This window comes from Hemiscyllium ocellatum, chromosome 10 (genome assembly GCF_020745735.1).
Source record: "Hemiscyllium ocellatum isolate sHemOce1 chromosome 10, sHemOce1.pat.X.cur, whole genome shotgun sequence".
In the NCBI taxonomy this organism is placed as follows: Eukaryota; Metazoa; Chordata; class Chondrichthyes; order Orectolobiformes; family Hemiscylliidae; genus Hemiscyllium; species Hemiscyllium ocellatum.
Window position 1 is genome coordinate 73,021,282 of NC_083410.1, and position 21,269 is coordinate 73,042,550.

The window sequence follows — 21,269 nt, forward strand, 5'->3', positions numbered from 1 at the left end:
GTGAAAACACATGCAAAAAAGAAAGTGTAGATGCTAGAAAAAAAACAGGCTGCAAGGGCTAAGGCCTGTCACAAAATCAGCATAGTCCTTTTCTCAAAATACAACACAAAGAAAAGATTAACACACAGGCTGCAAACAGCCAATTCTCTTGTGAAAACTCAAATACATCTGTGACACACTGGCTGTGTAGATCATCCAGTTCAGGAATGAGGTCCCCCAAAAACAAAAACTGACAGCAGTATGTACTGGTTATAGCCAGCCAGCTCAGAGTCAGTCCTCAATGGAGGAGATTCTAATCTCCCGGTCATATTTTCTTTTTTTTTAGGGGAAGATAGAATAATAAATCATGTAAACACAACCTCCAAAAAATCAGTGGGCCCTAACTGAAATGGAAGTACACTCAAAGATCAAGAGAAGAACGACAAAGACAGATTACAAAATAGAGTGAAGATGTGGTTATATGGAATCTAAACAAGTTTTGTTTAATAGCTAGATAAAGTGGGAAAGTGATTGAATTTCACCCTAATTAATGGGATTCAAATAGATGTTATGTCACTAAGAGTTAATTAGTACTGGAGAGTGCTTATGCTGCTTGTAAAGATTTATTTAAAAATGGAACTTCAGTTTAAAATTCACCATGTAAATAGCAGAGGTTATAAACTGCAGTTCCAAGTCAGAGGAACTGTTGTTTTATCTCTCAGGCTGAAGTGAGAGAAGGGTTGTTCTCAATTTGTCAGTTGTGTTAAAGTAACTTTATATTAGAGTTGATTTTAAAGACTTTACAATTATTGATAGAAATTAAGATCCTTTCTAATCTGCCATATTAAAGTTTGTAAAGAATTTAGAAAAGTTCTTAATGAAAAGCAACTATATAGGTTACTTGGTAAATAATGAGATGCAGCTGGCTAATGTTTGGAAAAGAAAAAAATAGTCAGATGATTCAATTCAGTTAGATTAGATTCCCTACAGTGTGGAAACAGGCCCTTCAGTCCAACAAATCCACACTCCGAAGAGCAACCCACCCAGACCCATTCTCCTAAATTCACTCCTGACTAATGCACCTAACACTATGGGCAATTTAGCATGGCCAATTCACCTGATCTGCACATCTTTGGACTGTGGGAGGAAACCGGAGCACCCGGAGGATACCCATGAAGACATGGGGAGAATGTGCAAACTTCACATAGACAGTTACCCGAGAGGGGAATTGAACCCAGGTCTCTGGCGCTGTGAGGCAGCAGTGCTAACCACTGAGCCACTGTGCCACCCTGTGAGCCACCGTGCTGCCCAGTTGAGCCACAATGCATTGTAAGATTCCAAACAGAGCTGATGGAGATATATGGTAAACATCAAGAGACTAAAGACAGACCTAAGGCTGTCCTTGATTTGGGGGGGGGGGGGGGGGGGGGGGGGGGGCGGCGGGGGGTGGTGGAGATGAGGTGTGGATGACTTCAATGTTGCATGTACTTATTAATGGGAAAGTTATAAAAAATCTTGTATTTCACTACAGAACTCAAAGCAGTCATTGTCCCTGATCTGAGCTGTAATTAAGAGGGCAACTGGGGTCCACGCGAAAGCCAGATATGGAGTGGTCTCTGGCCTCTCCCACATATGTGGTAATAGACTTCTGAATAAAGATTGCTTATGCTAAGGAACACTCCTCCTTGGTATTTCTCCCTCAGACTCTGCAGCCTTCTGTGGTCAAGAATTCCGACAGATTTGTGAGAAGAAATTCCTCATCTTTGTCTTAAAAGGGTGACCCCTCATTCTAAGTATATGCTCTCCGGTCATAGACTCTCCCACAAGGTGAAAGGATCTTTCTACATCTAGCCTGTCCAGCCCACTAAGAATGTTTGTATGTTTCAATTTGGTCACTTCTCATTCTTATAAACTCAACTACCACAGGCCTAACCTACTTTTCAGAAGAATCACTCCATACTCGGGATCAGCTAAGTGAATCTTTTCTGTCCTGCTGGCTCAGTGGTTAGCACTTTGCCTCACAGTGCTAGGGACACAGGTTTAATTATGGTCTCAAGTGACTGTTTGCATCGAGTTTGCACATTCTCCTTGTGGTGTGAGTTTCCTTCTGGTACTCCAGTTTTCTCCCAGAGTTCACAGATGTGCAGGTTAGGTAAATTAGTCCTGCTAAAGTGTCCACAGTAGCCAGGGCTTGTGTAGGCTAGGTGCATTAGTCAGGGGAAATGTAGAGTAATAGGGTAGAGGAATGGGTCTGGGTGGATACTTTTTGGAGGCGCAGTGTGGACTTGTTGGGCTAATTTGCCTGCTTCCACAAAGTTGGGATTCTATGATTCTATGATTGCCTGCATTGCCAGTATTACTTTCCTTAGTTAAGGTGTACAAAACTGTTCACAATATTCCAGCAGGCCTAACGTGAACTGTATAGTTACAGCATTCCATGAGTCTTCCCTATTACCTGCTGAAATTGTATGCTAGCTTTTTGAGACTTACACATGAAGACTCTCAAATCCTTCTGTCCAAGAGCTTTCTGCAATCTTTCTCCATTTAAATAATACTCAGGCTTTTTGTTCTTCTCACCAAAGCGCATAACCTCACTTTTCCTGCAATACACCACAGCTCTCAAGACTTTGCCCAACTGCTTAAAATGTCTAGATACCTCTGTGGACTCTCTAACATGGGGTGGCACGGTGGTGGCTCAGTGGTTACTAGTGCTGCCTCACAGCACCAGGGACCTGGGTTCTAGTCCAGCCTTGGATGACTGTTTGTGTGAGTTTGCACATTCTGCCCATGTCTGTGTGAATTTGCTCTGGATGCTTCGGTTTCCTCGACAATCCAAAGATGTGTAGGTTAGATGACTTGGCCATGCTAAATTGCCCGTAGTGTTCAGGGATGTGTAGGTTAGATGCATTAGTCAGGGGGTAAATGTAGAGGAATGAGTTTGGGTGGGATACTCTTTGGAGGGTCGGTGTGGACTTGTTCGGCCGAAGGGCCGGTTTCCACACTGGGGATTCTATGATCTTCACCACTTGCATTCCCACTTATTTTTGAGTCATCTGCAAACATGGTGACAGTACATTCACTTTCCTCATCCAAGTCATGAATATATCTTGCAAACAATTGTGGTTCCAGCATTGATCCCTGCAGCATTCCACTAGTTAGGATAGCCATCCTGAAAATGCCCCCGTTATCTGTATTCTCTGACTGCTATTAGTTAGTCAATGTTTTATTTAGAGTGGATAGAGTATGGTGCTGGAAAAAGCAAAGCAGTTCAGGCAGCATCTGAGGAGCAGGAGAGTTGATATTTCAGGCAGGACCCTTAATCAAGACTGGGGAGGAGGAAGGGGACTAAGAAATAAATGGGGATTGGGGCGGAGGGTAAAGTAGATGGGATAGCAATAGCTGATAGTGAGAGGTCATGGGAAGGGTCGAGTGGATAGGTGAGAAGGAAGATGGACAAGTAGGCCAGGTCAAGAGAGCAATGCTCAGTTGGAGGGTTGGATTTGGGATATGGTGGAGGGTTGGGGCGGGCTGATACCTCCTTCTATCACCCCTTTGACCATGACCCCGCCTCTCATCGCCAATCCATCATCTCCTAGATCATCCACAATCTCATCACTTTATGTGATCTCCCATCCAGAGCCTCCAACCTCATAATTCCCCATCCCCCACTACCTGATTCTATCTATTACCCAAAATCCACAAACCTGACTGCCCCAATCAACTGATTTGTCTCCACTTCCTCCAGCACTACTCAACTCATCTCTGCTTATTTCAACTCTGTCCGGTCCCCCTTGGTCCAGGAACTCCCCATATACTTTTGAGACATCCCCCACACCCTCCACCTCCTCCATGACTTTCAATTCCCCGGCCACCAACACCTCATCTTCATCATGGAATCCAGTCCCTCCTCATTATGAGATAGCAAGAATCCAGAGAAAGTATATTCCTGTTAGGGTGAAAGGGAAGGCTAGTAGGAATAGGGAATTCTGGATGACTAAAGAAATTGAGGATTTGGTTAAGAAAAAGAAGGAAGCATATGTCAGGTATAGACAGGAGAGATTGAATGAATCCTTAGAAGAGTATAAAGGCAGTAGGAGTATACTTAAGAGAGAAATCAGGAGGGCAAAATGGGGACATGAGATAGCTTTGGCAAATAGAATTAAGGAGAATCCAAAGGGTTCTTACAAATATATTAAGGACAAAAGAGTAACTAGGGAGAGAATAGGGCCTCTCAAAGATCAGCAAGGTGGACTTTGCGTGGAGCATAGAAAATAAGGGGAGATACTAAATGAATATTTTGCATCAATATCTACTGTGGAAAATGATATGGAAAATATAGACTGTAGGGAAATAGATGGTGACATCTTGCAAAATGTCCAGATTACAGAGGAGGAAGTGCTGGATGTCTTGAAACAGTTAAAGGTGGATAAATCCCCAGGACCTGATCAGGTGTACCCCGAGAACTCTGTGGGAAGCTAGAGAAGTGATTGTTGGGCCTCTTGCTGAGATATTTATATCATCAATAGTCACAGGTGAGGTGCCGGAAGACTAGACGTTGGCTAACGTGGTGCCACTGTTTAAGAAGGACGGTAAAGACAAGCCAGGGAACTATAGACCGGTGAACCTGACCTCAGTGGTGGGCAAGTTGTTGGAAGGAACCCTGAAGGACAGAATGTACAAGTATTTGGAAAGGCAAGGACTGATTCGGGATAGTCAACATGGCTTTGTGTGTGGGAAAACTTGATTGAGTTTTTTGAAGAAGTAACAAAGAAGATTGATGAAGGCAGAGCCTTACGGACTTCAGTAAGGTGTTCGACAAGGTTCCACATGGGAGACTGATTAGCAAGGTTAGATCTCATGGAATACAGGGAGGACTAGCCATTTGGATACAGAACTGGCTCAAAGGTAGAAGACAGAGGTTGGTGGTGGAGGGTTGTTTTTCAGACTGGAGGCCTGTGATCCAGTGGAGTGCCACAAGGATTGGTGCTGAGCCCTCTACTTTTTGTCATTTACATAAATGATTTGGATGCGAGCAGAAGAGGTACGGTTAGTAAGTTTGCAGATGACACAAAAATTGGAGGTTTTGTGGACAGCGAAGAGGGTTACCTCAGATTACAACAGGATCTGGACCAGATGGGCCAATGGGCTGAGAAGTGGCAGATGGAGTTTAATTCAGATAAATGCGAGGTGCTGCATTTTGGGAAAGCAAATCTTAGCAGGACTTATACACTTAATGGTAAGGTCCTAGGGAGTGTTGCTGAACAAACAGACCTTGGAGTGCAGGTTCATAGCTCCTTGAAAGTGGAGTCGCAGGTAGATAGGATAGCGAAGAAGGCGTTTGGTATGCTTTCCTTTATTGGTCAGAGTACTGAATACAGGAGTTGGGAGGTCATGTTGCGGCTGTACAGGACATTGGTTAGGCCACTGTTGGAATATTGCGTGCAATTCTGGTCTCCTTCCTATCGGAAAGATGTTGTGAAACTTGAAAGGGTTCAGAAACGATTTACAAGGATGTTGCCAGGGTTGGTGGATCTGAGCTACAGGGAGAGGCTGAACAGGCTGAGGCTGTTTTCCCTGGAGCGTCAGAGGCTGAGGGGTGACCTTATAGAGGTTTACAAAATTATGAGGGGCATGAATAGGATAAATAGGCCGTCTTTTCTCTGGGGTTGGGGAGTCCAGAAGTAGAGGGCATAGGTTTAGGGTGAGAGGGGAAAGATATAAAAGAGACCTCAGGGGCAACTTTTTCACACAGAGGTTGGTAAGTGTATGGAATGAGCTGCCAGAGGAAGTGGCGGAAGCTGGTACAATTGCAACATTTGAGAGGCGTTTGGATGGGTATATGAATAGAAAGGGTTTGGAGGGATATGGGCCGGGTGCTGGCAAGTGAGACTAGATTGGATTGAGATATCTGGTCAGCATGGACGGGTTGGACCGAAGGGTCTGTTTCCATGCTGTACATCGCTATGACTCTATGACATATTGATTTCCTATGTGGATGGCCTAACTATTCCCTCTGCGACTCTCTCGTAAGGTCCACACTCCCCACCAATGCCGCTCCACAATTGGCACCTTCTCCAGTCACCACAAGAAGTGCAAAATCTATGCCCACACCTCCCCCCTCACCTCCAAGGCCTCAAAGTACCATTCCAAATTCAGCAGAGATCTACTTGCATATCCTCAAACCTTATTTACTGCATCCATTGCTCTCGATGTTGACTCCTCTACATCAGAGAGACTGAGCACAACCGCACAGAATGGTTCAGGGAACGTCTCTGATCTGTATGCACCAACCAACCCCACCTTCCTGTGGCCACTCATTTCAACTCCCCCTTCCATTCCCCTGATAAGCCCACTCTGAGTGTCCTCCACTGCCTAGATGATGCCACCCGAAAGCAAAGGAGAACGACCTCATCTTCTGTCTCAGAAGCCTATAACCACACTGCCTCAACATTGAATTCACCAGTTTCTAAATCTCCCACACCCCACCCCATCTCGGATCCAACCCTCCATCTCAGCACCAACCTCTTGACATGACCTAGCTGTCCATCTTCCTTCCCATCTGTTCACTCTACCCTTCCCATTGAATTATCACAATCACCTCCTACCTCCATCCACCTATCGCCATCCCACCTACTTTCCCCAGCCCCACCCTCATTTATTTCTCAGCTCCCTTCCCCCTCCCCAGTCTTGATGAAGGGTCCTCCCCAAAACATTGACTCTCCTGCACCTCAGATGCTGCTTGACCTGTGTGCTTTTCTCAGTGCAGCACTCTATCTATTCTGACTCTCCAGCATCTGCAGTTCTCACTATCTTCTAGTTACTGCAATCCTTTATTAATGCTAACACACTACCTCCAATATGAGGGGCTCTTAGCTTATTAAGTAACCCAATATGTGGTGCCTTATCAAATGTCTTTTGAAACTCCACATATATTACATCCCCTTTCATTTTAAGACTATTCATATGAGTTCTAGACAATGCAGCAAACTGAAACTGAAACAATCTCTTAATACTTATGCAGTAAACCCATTCAAAATCTTGAGATTACCTTTTATTCTTCTAAAATCTAAAAATAAGGGAAAATTTACTCATCCTTTCATTGTTGATCTCTCAGACAAAAGTATTGTCTTCTGTCATGAACCTTTCATGCATTATCTCCAGTGCAAGTATGTTCTTTCTTAAGTGAGAAGTACAAACATATACAAGTACATTCCAGATATGCTGCCATAAAAACATCTGTAACTACAAGACTTCTTGAAATAAAGGTCAACATGCTATTTGTCTTCCTAACTGCCTTTTGTACCTGAAGGCTAACTTTTCAGCATGAATATATCCAAATCTCTCTAAACAGTGACATTTAAAGATTCATGGCTCTTAAGAAATGTCCTGCTTTTCTATTCTTATGACCATCTCTTTGCAGCCTTTGTGTTTTCCCCAAAACATACATTTCCATCTTGCTTTATATTGTTAGCAAACATAATTACATTACTTTGTTCAAGATACTCATATCAATTGGAAACAGTTAAAGTGCTAAGACTGATCCTTTTGGCATTCACAGCCTGCCAAATTTAAAATACCTAATTTAATCCTACTCTTTGATCCCTGACCTTTAACCAATCATCTATCCATGCGAAGATATTTTTCACCCAATTCCACAAAGTCTTCAAATAAGATGCTGGAGATCTGAAATAAAAACAGGAATTGCTTATGAAACTCAGCAGGTCTAGCAGCATATCTGGAGAGAAAGCAGAATTAATGTTTCAAGTCTAGTACCTTTTCATCACAACAAGTCTACAGAACAGTTCTGATGAAGAGTCACCAGACTCAAAACATTTACTCTGCTTTCTTCCCACAGTCCTGCCAGACCTGCTGAGTTTTCCCAGCAATCTTTGTTTTTGTTCCTTGCGCCCTTATCATGTCTATTAATTGTTTGTGTGGCACCTAATCAAATAGGTTTTGGAAATCCCAATATTCCAATCCCTCCATATAGATCTTAGACTAGATTACCTACAGTATGGAAACAGGCCCAACAAGTCCACACTGGCCCTCCAAAAAGTAACCCACCCAGATCCATTCCCCTGCCGTAAATTTATCCCTGACTAATGCACCTAACAATATGAGCAATTTAGCATGGCCAATTCACCTGACCTGCACATCTTTGGATTGTGGGAGAAAACCAAAGCAACCAGAAGAAATCCACGCAACACAGGGAAAATATGCAAACTCTACACAGACAGTCACCCAAGACAGGAATCGAACCTGGGTCCCTGGCACTATGAGACAGCAGAGCTAACCACTGAGCTACCATACAGCCACTAGTTTGTTAGAACCTCTTTGTTATATCCTCAAAAAACTGTAAGAAGTTTGTAAAACATAATTTCACTTTCTGAGAATGATGTTGACTTTATCCAATCATGCAATGCTTTAGCGCATATTTAAGACTTGCTCAAAATAGGTTCCAGCACTTACCCAAAGTTTAATATCAAGTTAACTGGTTCATAGTTCACTGTTCTTTGTCTATCTCATATCTTGAATAGTGGTGTAACATTTACTAACATCCAGCCTGATAAGACTAATCTGAAATATAGGGAATTTTGGAAAATTGTGTCCAGCCCATCCACTATCTCTGTAGCTACCTCTTCTAGAATTCTGGGATATAAGGATTTGTCAGATTCTAGCTTTTTAAGCTTGTTCACTGCTTTTTCTCTGACATTAATTCCTTCAGTGGCCCTAGAAAAAGTTGTGTTTTCTCCTTTGAAGACAGACAAATTAGTTGTTCACTTTCTTTACTATTGCCCTATTCCCAATTACCATTTCTCCTGTTTCTGCTTATATGGAATCTATGTTTAGTTTAGCAACTCTCTTCCTATTTATATATTGATAAAAATTCTTACAACCACTTTTTTGTATTTATGGATAATTTGCACTCATATATCAATTTTCCCTTTCTAACCAATATTTTAGCTATCCTTCTGAGGAAGGGTCACTCAACCTGAAATCACTGCAGATGCTGGAAACCAGATTCTGGATTAGTGGTGCTGGAAGAGCACAGAAATTCAGGCAGCATCTGAGGAGCAGTAAAATCAACGTTTCGGGCAAAAACTGCTCCTCGGATGCTGCCTGAACTTCTGTGCTCTTCCAGCACCACTAATCCTGACTCAATCTGAAATGTTAACTCTGATTTCTTTATATAGATAATGCCAGACCTGCTGAGCAGTTCCAGCAATTTCTGTTTCCATTTTAGCTATCCTTTCTTGGTTTCTAAAGCAATCCAATTGCTACTATTCTTTGTAACGTCATAAGCTTTTACTTTTAATTTAATATTATCCTTAACTCCATTATGAGTAAGATATTTTATTGGTATGTGACAATAAATATCAAAAATTGATTGGATTAGTCTGTTCACAAATGAAAGGGTGTCTGATAAGTGAGAGGCTTTCAAGTGTGATAATGACAGTTCAGAGTCATTATGTTTCTGTTAGAGTAAAAGGTAAGGTTTGTAGGACTAGAGAACAATCGATGAATAAAGATATTGAGGTTCTAGTCAAGAATAAAAAATGAAGCATAGATTAGATACAAACAATTGGGTTCAAATTAATTACTTGGACAGTATAAAGAGTGTGAGGTATTCTTCCGAGGGAGATCAGGAAGGCAAAAAAAACATATGAGATAGCCTTGGCACACAAGGTTAAGGATAATCCAAAAAGATTCTACGAGTACATTAAGAGCAAGAGTACAACTAGACAGACAGTATGTCCCCTTAAAGATCAAATACTTTATGTTTGCGTTGAACCTCAGGAGATGGGAGAGATATCACATGAACATTTTGCATCAGGTTTTATTATGGAGAAGAAATGGAGGCTAAAGAAAGAAATAAATGTTGATATTATGAAAATAATTCACATTACAGAAGAGGAAGTGCTGGAGGTCTTAAAATTTTTTTTTAGATTAGATTACTTACAGTGTGGAAACAGGCCCTTTGGCCCAACAAGTCCACACCGACCCGCCGAAGCGCAACCCATCCATACCCTTACCCCTACCCCTACATTTACCCCTTACCTAACACTACATGCAATTTAGCATGGCCAATTCACCTGACCCGCACATCTTTGGACTGTGGGAGGAAACCGGAGCACCCAGAGGAAACCCACGCAGACACGGGGAGAACGTGCAAACTCCACACAGTCAATCGCCTGAGTCGGGAATTGAACCCGGGTCTCAGGCGCTGTGAGACAGGAGTGCTAACCACTGTGCCACCGTGCCGCCCATTTAAAGGAGGATAAATCTCTAGGGCCTGATCTAGTGCACCCAGGACTTTGTGGGAGGTTAAGCATGAAATTTCAGAGCACCTTGCAGAAATATTTGTATCATCGTCAAATGTAGATGAGGTGCTGAATGACAGGAGAGTGACTAATGCTGTGCCTGTGAACTGTAGACCTGAGAGTCTGACTTCAGTGGTGGGTAAGTAGTTGGAAGTGATTTCGAAAAATTGGACTAATATGCATTTGGAGATTAGGCATAGTCAGCATGGTTTTGTCCAAGGGAAATTGTGTCTCACAAACTTGAATCCTTTTTTGAGGAAGTAACCAAGAAAATTGACAAGGGCAGAGTGATAGATATTGTTTACTTGGGCTTTAGTAAAGCCTTTGACAAGATTCCGCATGGTAGATTAATTAGTAAATTAGATTACATGGGATTCAAAGTGAGCTTGCTAACTGGATACAAAATTAGCTCAAAGACAGGAGGTGGAGAGTGATGATGGAGGTTTGTTTTTTGGACTGCAGACCTGTGAACAGCGATATTCCATAAGGATCAGTGATGGGTCCACTTTTATTCATCTTTTATATTCATCTATTATTTAAATGAGAAGATAGAAAGCATGGTTAATAGGTTTGTGGATGACACCAAGATTGGTGATATAGTGGACACTGAAAAATAATTTTTTTTTGAGCAGAGGAGTCTGAGGGTGGATCTTTTAGAAGTGTGTGAGATCATGAGAGGCATGGATAGGGTGAATGAACTCAGTCTTTTTCCCCAGAGTTGGGGCATCACAGACCAGTGCAGGCATCAGTTTAAGGTTAGAGGGGAATGAATAAATGGGAACATGACGGACAACTTTTTTAACATAGAGGGTGGTACACTTATGGAATGTGCTGCAATAAGTGTTTGAGGTGGTACATTAACAACATTTTAAAGACATTTGGATAAATACATAAATAGGAAAGATTTAGAAGATATAGGCCAAGTGCAGGGAAATGGCGTTAGTATGGATGGACCAGTAGAGACTCTATGGCTCCATGACTGTTAAACTCTATAAAGTGCAAGGGGAGTAGACTACCACCATAAAGTGATATATGAAGAACAGAAGCAAATGGAATTGAGAAAAGAACAAGAGTACTAACATGTAGTCAGGGAATATACTTGTAAACTATGCAGTCAAGTACCTGAAAGTTCCTGCAAAAGTTACCTTATTAAACTACCACGGTGCACAGCTACACAGAGAGTTTTATGGGGCACACATTAAAATAAATCATCTGTGGCCTCCAATCAGCATTTATTTTTACTTGGTCACGCGTTACCAAATCCAGATCAGCCACACAAAACAGGGAACATTTTAGAAGGAGGAGAGAAAATGCAAGCTGGCAGAGTAAGGGGTAATGGCTCTGAATAATGAAAGTTTCTAGTTTAGCAAAATACATTTGCCACACAAGTTTGACATTACCTTTAAAAGTTCCACAGGCGGAGGAGTAGGAGGTACAATGGCAATATTACTGAAAGAGAAAACATATTCAGATTTTCAGTTCTCTAACAATATTACAAAGCTACCTTATTGGCATAATACAATTTTAATAGAATTTTATAAATCATATCCCTTATTCAGTCTTAACTAATTCTGTACATTGTTGGAAAATTTGCAGCCAACTCTGATAATGAATGGGTTTTGATGTGATTCATCCAAATTTGTTCTCATCAAATATTATAAATTCTTGGCGTGGTACATTAATTAAAAATGGATTCAGATGACAGGATTTTTGACACAAATAGACTATTTAACTTCAATTTTTGGAAAAGTCTGACATTTTCTAGCAAACTAGATGTTAGAAGTGAGTAATTCAATGTCAATATTTAACTGTTGTATTTGACATCACTTGCACTCACTCACCGGTGTTTCTATTTTGTTAGATCTTCCCTGAAGCTATCCTGCTTGGGAATTTCACCTTTCCCAACCTCACACTGAAAGACTACATTAAAGGAAGAGAGAACAAAGATGTTCTAGATATGAGACAAAGCAGGGAATTAGCCAACAGCAAATTCAGTGAAAAAATTCAATATAACACAAAATATCAGAAAATGGATGATATCAACTTGACATTTGTGGTTCACCAGCATATTCTGAATGATGATTAAGCATGAACAATAAATTCTGATCTTATCCTCCATATCTCAAGGATAAATTAAAACAAAACAAAACTAGCTATCAAAATAGAACATTAAAGGAGTTTTTTGTTTAGTTTCATTAAATCTGGGTCAAGATTAGAGTGGTGCTGGAAAAGCACACCAGGTCAGGCAGCATCCGAGGAGCAGAAAAATCAATGTTTCAAGCAAAAGCTCTTCATCGGGAATGAGGCAGGGAGCCTCCGGGGTGGCGGCTCCTGATGAAGGGCCTTTGCCCGAAAAGTCAATTTTCCTGCTCCTCGGATGTGGCCTGACCTGCTGTGCTTTTCAAGCACCATTCTAATCTTGACTCTGATCTGCAGCATCTGCAGTCCTCACTTTGGCCTTCGTTAAATCTGGGTTGAGTAAACAATCATTGCTTGGCCAAAGTGTGAATTTGCTAGGAGAAAGTGAGGACTGCAGATGCTGGAGATCAGAGCTGAAAATGTGTTGCTGAAAAAGCGCAGCAGGTCAGGCAGCATCCAAGGAGCAGGAGAATCGACGTTTCGGGCATAAGCCCTTCTTCCTGGAGAAGGGCTCATGCCCAAAACGTCGATTCTCCTGCTCCTTTGATGCTGCCTAACCTGCTGCGCTTTACCAGCAACACATTTTCAGCAAAGTGTGAATTTGCTAAAGCTAGAGAATATATTTATTTATTCCTTTACTATGAAGCAAATCTCACTCATCACTTTCAACATATTCAAGTCAGTGTGGTAGAACTGTGGCTTAGATGATAGCACAAAATGAGCAATAATGCAGCAAAAGTTTGATATTCAGTTCCAGCTGAGATTTTTGTACATTTGTACATTTGGATGAGAATGTACAAGGCATTTTTAGTATGTTTGCAGATGACACTAAAGTAGGCGGTATTATGCACAGTGAGAAAGGTTATCAGAAATTGCAGTAAGACTATGACCAGCTGGGGAAGTGCGCCAAAAATGGCAAATGGAGTTTAATATAGATAGGTGTGAGATCTTGCATTTTGGAAAGTCAAATCAAGAGAGGAATTTCATTGTGAATGGTAGGGTCTTAAAGAGTGTAGTGGAACAGAGGGATCTTGGAGTTCAGGTGCACAGATCTCTGAAACTGGAGTCACAGGTAGACAGGGCAGTGAAGGCAGCTTCTGGCACATGAACCTTTATCATTCAGGGCATTGAGTGCAGACGTTGAGAAATTATGTTGCAGTTGTACAGGATATTGGTGAAGCCACACTTGGAGTATTGTGCTCAGTTTTGGTTACCTTGTTGTAGGATGGATGTTGTTAAACTGGAAAGAGTGCAAAGAAATTCACAAGGATGTTGCCAGGACTCAACAGTCTGAGTTATAGAAGAGGTTGGATAAGCTAGGTATTTTTTTCTTTAGAGTGTAGGAGACTGAGGGGGAATCTTACAGAAGCGTATAAGATCATGAGAGGCATGGATAGGGTGAATGCACTCAGTCTTTTTTCCAGGGTTTGGGAATTGAGGATGAGAGGGCATCAATTTAAGGTTAGAGGGGAAAGAATACAAAGGGAACATGAGGAGCAACTTTTTTTTACACAGAGGGTGGTATACATATGGAATGAATTGCCGGTGGAAGTTGTTGAGGCAGGTACATTAACAATATTTAAAAGGAAATTGGACAATACATGGATAGGAATGGTTTAGAAGGATAGTCCTGCAAACTCTTTGTGGCATCCTCTCCAATTTCCTTCCCACCTACTTTTGTTTCATCTACGTAGAGTCCTACAGCGCAGAAACAGGCCCAAACTGGCTCATGCTGACCAAAATATTCACTAAGCTCATTTCCTGTATTTGTCCCATATCCTTTTAAACCTTTCCTATCAAAAATGTAATACCTCACATTCATCCAAATTAAACTCCATTTGCCACTCTTCAGCCCAACTGATCCAATTGATCAAGATCTCTTTATAATGTTAGATAATCTTCTTCACTGTCCAATCTTGATGTCAACCACACACTTATTAACAATATTTTCCATATTCTCATCTAGATCATTTATATAAATTACAAATAAAAGTGGACCCAGCACTGATCCCTGTGGAACACTGCTGGTCACGGGTCTCCAGTCTGAAAAACAACTTTCTACCCTGTCTCTTGTCATTAAGCCAATTTTGTATTCAATTGGCAAGCTCACCCTGAATCCCATGTGATAAAACTTTACTAATTAATCTACCATGTAGAACATGTCAAAGGCTTTACTAAAGTCCAGGTAAACAATGTCTACCACTCTGCCTTCGTCAGTCTTCTTGATTACTTCCTCAAAAGAAAACTCAATCAAGGTGTTGGGGATGTTGAAAAAATATTAAAGTAGATAAGACCCCAGAGTCTGATGGTATCTTTAAAAAAAATCATCAAGATCCATCATGATAGGCTGCTCCAGAAGATTAAATCACAATGGGATCCATGCAGAATTGGTAAGTTGGATACAAAATTGGCTTGATAACAGAAGACAGAGTGTAGCTGTGGAAGCATGTTTTTCTGACTGGTGACCAGAGATGTTCTGCAAGAATCACTGCTGGGACCATTGTTGTTTTAATTTATGTAAACAATTTGAATGAAATTGGAGGTGGCCTGATCAGTAAGTTTATAGATGGCATGAAAATTGGTGAACTGTGGACAGTACAGAAGGTTGTCAAAAGATAAAGCAGGACATAGAACACTTGAAAAGCTGGGGGAAGAAATGGCAGATAGAACTTAATCCAGACAAGTGTAAGGTGATAGACTTTGAGCAGCCAAATGTAAGAGGAATGTATATAGTAAATGGCAGAACCTTCAGGAGCATTGATATACAGAGGGATCTTGAGGTGCAAGTCCATAGTTCCCTCAACTGGATAAGGTGGCACAGAAGGAGTATGGCATGCTAGCCTTCATCAGTTGGGGCACTGACTATTAAAGTTGGCAAGTCATGTTGAAGTTGTATAAAACTTTAGTGAGGTCACATTTGGAGTATTGGGTGAGATTTCAGTCACCACACTCTAGGAAGGATGTGGAGCTTTGGAGAGATTGCAAAAAAGGTTTACCTGGATGTTGCCTGGATATTAACTATAAAGAGAAGTTGAATAAATTTGGATTGTTTTCATAGAGCATCTGAGGCTGCAGGACAATCTGGGAAAAGTATATAAAATCATGAGAGGCATGAATAGGATGGATAGCCAGAGTCTTTCTCCCAGAGTGGAAATGTCAAATACTAGGGGACATAGGTTTAAGGTGAGAGGAGACGAGTTTAAAGGATATATTGGAGGTTGGTAACAGACTGCCAGGAGATGTAGTAAAAGCAGATGCCACAGCAATATTGAAGAGGCATTTAGACAGACACATGAATATGCAGAGGACAGAGGGCAGGCAGGCAGAATTAATTTAGAATGGCATCATGGTTGGCAGAGACGAATACCAATTTTTTTCAAATGCTCCCTTTCACGAGATGCTTGATTTGCGAACATTTTGGGGAAATGAATTGTGTCCTCTTTTGTGAAGACAGGAACATTTAATTTTTATGCCATTTCTTTGTTCCCCAAGAGAATTTCCCCCATTTATGACTGTAAAAGACCTACATTTGTCTTCACTAATCTTTTGCTCTTCACATATTTAGAGAAGATTTTACAGTCAGTTTAATGCTCCTTGCAGGTTCATTTTCATACTGTATTTTCCTTCTCTTTGATCAACCTTTCTGTCCTCTTTTGTTGAATTCTAAATTGCTCCCAGTCCTCAGGCTTGCTGCTTTTTCTGGCAATGCATGTCAGAAAATAGACGTCTGCAGCACAGAAAATGTCCTTTTGGCCACTGTGTCTATGCTGACCAAAAACACACGCCTAACTATTCCAACAAGTGCACATTTTAATTCCTCTTAAAAATTATGAGGGTTTCTGCTTTGACTACCTTTATTAGGCAGTGATTAGGCAGGGTAAAAAATGAGGTCTGCAGATGCTGGAGATCACAGTTGAAAATGTGTTGCTGGTTAAAGCACAGCAGGTCAGGCAGCATCCAAGGAATAGGAAATTCGACGTTTCGGGCATAAGCCCTTCATCAGTGATTAGGCAATCTCTCTTTTGGCAAAAGAGAGGACTGCAGATGCTGGAGATTAGAGTCAAGAGTGTGGTGCTGGAAAAGCACAGCAGATAGGGCAGCATCCAAGGAGCAAACAAATCGACATTTGGGTCAAAAGCCCTTCATCAGGAAAGCCCTTCCTGATGAAAGGCTTTTGCTTGAAATGTTGATTTTCCTGCTCCTCGGATGCTACCTGACCTGCTTTGCTTTTCAAGCACCAAAATCTCTCTTTTGGATCTAATACTATCCTTAATTTCTTTTGTGTGCTACAATTGAGCAACCTTTCCTGTTTAATTTTTTTGCATCAGAAAAGAATGGATAATTGCAGTAATTCATACTTAATGTGCTTAAACATTAGTTATTGCCTATCCACTGCCAAAGCTTTTTACTAAGGTTTTTATGGTTATCCATAAATTAAAGTGGAATCTAATCTTTCAAATGTTTCATTGTTAACTATCGAGATAAGTAAGTGAGTTGGAACCCTTCGATATCTCTGACTTTAGCTCAGAGTTAGAGACATTTTCAAAGGGTTCTACCTACCAGGTATTTGTCCATTGAAAGTTTACATTTTCTGAGAAATTCCCAGGAAGTAAATCCATCAGGATTTTGAGGGGACACATGGTATTTCTTTCAAGATAAATGAAAACTGAAGGAACTGAGGATGCTGTAAATCAGAAACAAGAACAGAAATTCTGAGGAAGGGTAACTGGACTTGAAACATTAACTCTGATTTCTCTTCACATATGCTGCCAAATTTGCTATGCTTTTCAAAAATTTCTGTTTTTATTTCTTCCGGGGTGTTGCTCTCAAACGTGAGGGAAAAATACTGCAATATACAACCTCTACTTTGGAGTCTCACTCATGCATTCTCAAATGATCAAGACTCCAACTTTAAAAATGATCACATGAACTTCCAACAATAGCCAGCTTCCCATTGAACTCTAATTCCTTTTGACCAGTGAAGAGGAAATCCAAAACAGTTGTGAACCAATAGAAGGGATTTCATTTATCAAGTTGTGCAGGTATTTTAAATTTAAGATAAGGCATTTAAGTGCATAAAGTGCAAGAATTGAATCAGTTGTTCTTTGCAAATCAACTGCTTAGTGAATGAAGACAAAGATGAATTGTGACTATGTTGGTCGATTATTTTACAAAATAATCTCAGGAGTCTTGAGTAACAAGTCAACAATCATTTCTTGAATCAATGTTGGGATAATTCACCCCATAAAAGATTCAAGGTGGGGTGTTGCCTTAATTTTAGATAACAAATCTGGTTGAAGTATCAGTGCAGAAGCATTTCGTTGAGGGCAATCAAAACTTCATTTAATTCAAGTTAGTTATGGAAAAGAACAAAAATGGGCCTGCAATCAAAGTTGTCAAAAGGGGAAGATTGATTTTCACAAGATCAGTTATGTTTGGCTAGGGTGGATTGGGAACAAATACTTTCAGGTAAATCTGTTTCAGAACAGTGGGATGCACTGAGAAAGGAAAGATGGAAAGTATAGGGCCAATATATTCCAATAAAGACCATTAAGTCCTGTGAACCTGAGATATGGAAGAATTTAGAGAAAAAGGGAGGTTGATGGCAGATACTCAAGGTTTAAAGCAGCAGACGCCCTAGAAAAGTATGAAATGTATTTCCAAGTACATTAAGGGCGAACGTCTATTAGGGAAAAGAGTAAGACCCATTCAGGACCACTTTAGTAATTCATGAATGATGGAGGCCACTGACAAAATGCAGATAAACAGAAATAGTGTTTAATCTGCACAGACATAGAGTCATTGAGTTGTATAGTAAGGAAACAAACATTTCTGGCAAAGTCATCCATGCTGACCACAAATCCTAAATTAATCCAGTCCCATTTGCCAGCACTTGGCCCATTTCCCTCTAAACTTTTCCTATTCATATACCCATCCAGATTCCTTTTGAATGTCGTACTTGTACAAGCCTCCACCACCTCCTCTGGCATTCCATACACACACTACCCTCTGTGTGAAAACGTTGCCCCTTAGGTCATTTTAAAACCTTTGCTTCTCACCTTAAACCTATGCCTTCTAGTTTTGGACTCTCCCACCCGGGGAAAAGACCTTGGCTATTTACCCTATTTATGTCCCTCATGATTTAATAAACCTCAATAAGATCACCCCTCAGCCTCCGATGCTCCAGGGAAAATCACTCCAGCCTGTTCAGCCTCTCCCTTTATCTCAAACTCTCTAACCCCAGCAAAATCCTTATAAATCTTTTCTGAATCCTTTCACATTTCACAACATTCTTCCTAAAGTACAGAGACCAGAATTCCATGCAGTATTCCAGAAGTGGCCTAACCAATATCCTATATAGCCATAACATGACCTCCCAACTCCTATACTCAATGCACTGACCAATAAAGGCAAGGAGACCAAACACCTTCTTTCTTTTCCTGTCTATCTGCGACTCTATTTTCAAGAAACTATGAACCTGCACTCCAGAATCTCTTTGTTTGGCAACACTTCCCAGGACCTTAACATTAAGTGTGTAAATACTGCTCTGATTTGCCTTTCCAAAATGCGGCACCTCACATTTATCTAAATTAAACTCCATCTGTCACTCCTCAGCTCACCAGCTAAGGTAACCTGCTTTGCTGTCCACTAAACCACCAATTTTGGTGTCATTTGCAAATTTACCAGCCATACCTCTGATGTTCACATCCAAATTAATTAAATAAATGATGAAAAGCAGTGGACTCATCACCGATTCTGTGACCTGATACTTTAAGGAAATAGTGCACATGCATACCAGTGCATATCCTCGGATCGTCCATACTTCCCAGGTTTTTATCATTCTTCGCCTGCCTTGTTTGTCCTATCAGAATGTATCACCCTACATTTATTCTGTGACCGCTGGTCACAGGCCTCCAGTCTGAAAAACAATCCTCCACCAGCTGTCTCTACCTTTGAGTCAGTTCTGTATCCAAATGTTTAGTTCTCCCTGTATTCCATGTGATTTAAACTTGCTATTCAGTCACACATGGAACTTTGTCAAATGCCTTATTGAAATCCATGTATCTCACGTTTGCCGCTCTGCCCTCATCAATCCTCTTTATTACTTCTTCAAAAAATTCAATTAAGTCAGTGAGACATGATTTCCCATGCTCAAATCCATGTTGACAATCCCTAATCAGTTCTTGCCTTTCCAAGTACATGTAAATCCTGTCACTCAGGATCCCCTCCAAAAAGTTGCCCACCATTGATGTCAGACTCACTGGTCTATAGTTCCCCAGCTTTTCTGTGCCACCTTTCTCAAATATTAATCAACCTTCAGTCCTGTGGCACTACACTTTGGCTATTGATGATTCAAATATCCCAGCAATGGGCCCAGCAATCACTCCCTGACTCATTCCTTTTCCCAACTGCACCAGTCTCAGACTGATCTCTTTTCTCACCATTTCCCTGGCCTCCGCTCCTCCCAAAGTAGTTTAAATCCTCTGAAGCAACTCTAGCAAATGTCCCACGATATATTAGTCCCTTCTATCCCAGAAGAGATTCCAGTGATTCAAGAATGTGAACCTTTCTCCCCTATACCAGCTCCTCAGCCACACATTCATCTGCTCTTTTCCTATTCTTATCCCACTAGTTTGTGACACTGGGAGTATTCCAGATGTTACTAACCAGAAGGACCTGTTTTTTAGCTTCCTGCCTAGCTTTCTATATTCTCTCCTCAGAACCCCTGTATGACTCTATGACTCTATAAATGTGGGGTGATGCATTCATATGGGACAAACAAGGCATGGGAATATATGAAGAATGGTAAAACCCTGGGAATACCGAGGATCCGAGGAACCAAAGTACGCATGTACACTAGTTCCTTAAAGTATCAGGGCAGCTAGATAATGTGATTAAAAGGCATTTTGAGATACTTGCATTTATTAGCAGAGGCATAGATTTTAAAATTGAGAAGTTATCCTTGAACTGTACAAAACTGTGGTTAGAGCTGAAAATGTGTTGCTGGAAAAGTGCAACAGGTCAGGCAACATCCAAGGAGCAGGAGAATCGACGTTTCGGGCATGAACCCTTCTTCAGGAATGAGGAAAGTGTGTCCAGCAGGCTAAGATAAAAGGTAGGGAGGAGGGACTTGGGGGAGGGGCATTGGAAATGCGATAGGTGGAAGGAGGTCAAGGAAAGGGTGATAGGCCGGACTGGGGGTGGGCGCGGAGAGGTCAGGAAGAAGATTGCAGGTTAGGAAGGCGATGCTGAGTTCGAGAGATTTGACTGAGATAAGGTGGGGGAAGGGGAAATGAGGAAACTAGAGAAATCTGAGTTCATCCCTTGTGGTTGGAGGGTTCCTAGGCAGAAGATGAGGCGCTCTTCCTCCAGCCGTCGTGTTGCCATGGTCTGACGATGGAGGAGTCCAAGGACCTGCATGTTCTTGGTGGAGTGGGAGGGGGAGTTGAAGTGTTGAGCCACGGATTGGTTGGGTTGGATTGGTCCTGGTGTCCCAGAGGTGTTCTCTGAAATGTTCCGCAAGCAGACAGCCTGTCTCCCCAATATAGAGGAGGCCACATTGGGTGCAGCGGATGCAGTAGATGATGTGTGTGGAGGTGCAGGTGAATTTGTGGTGGATATGGAAGGATCCCTTGGGGCCTTGGAGGGAAGTAAGGGGGGAAGTGTGGGCGCAAGTTTTGCATTTCTTACGGTTGCAGGGGAAGGTGCCGGGAGTGGAGGCTGGGTTGGTGGGGGGTGTGGACCTGACGAGGGAGTCACGGAGGGAATGGTCTTTTCAGAACGCTGATAGGGGAGGGGAGGGAAATATATCTCTGGTGGTCGGGTCTG

General features: G+C 41.5%; 1 protein-coding gene across 1 annotated transcript in view; it reads right to left on the bottom strand.

Annotated features, from left to right (window-relative positions):
* The window catches only part of sytl3 (synaptotagmin-like 3), a 129,328-nt gene that overhangs the window by 71,929 nt on the left and 36,130 nt on the right, over positions 1 to 21,269 (bottom strand). Inside the window, exon 5 of the mRNA XM_060830984.1 lies at positions 11,702 to 11,750. Coding sequence (XP_060686967.1) covers positions 11,702 to 11,750 — 49 coding nt within the window. The remainder of the gene's footprint in view (positions 1 to 11,701; positions 11,751 to 21,269) is intronic.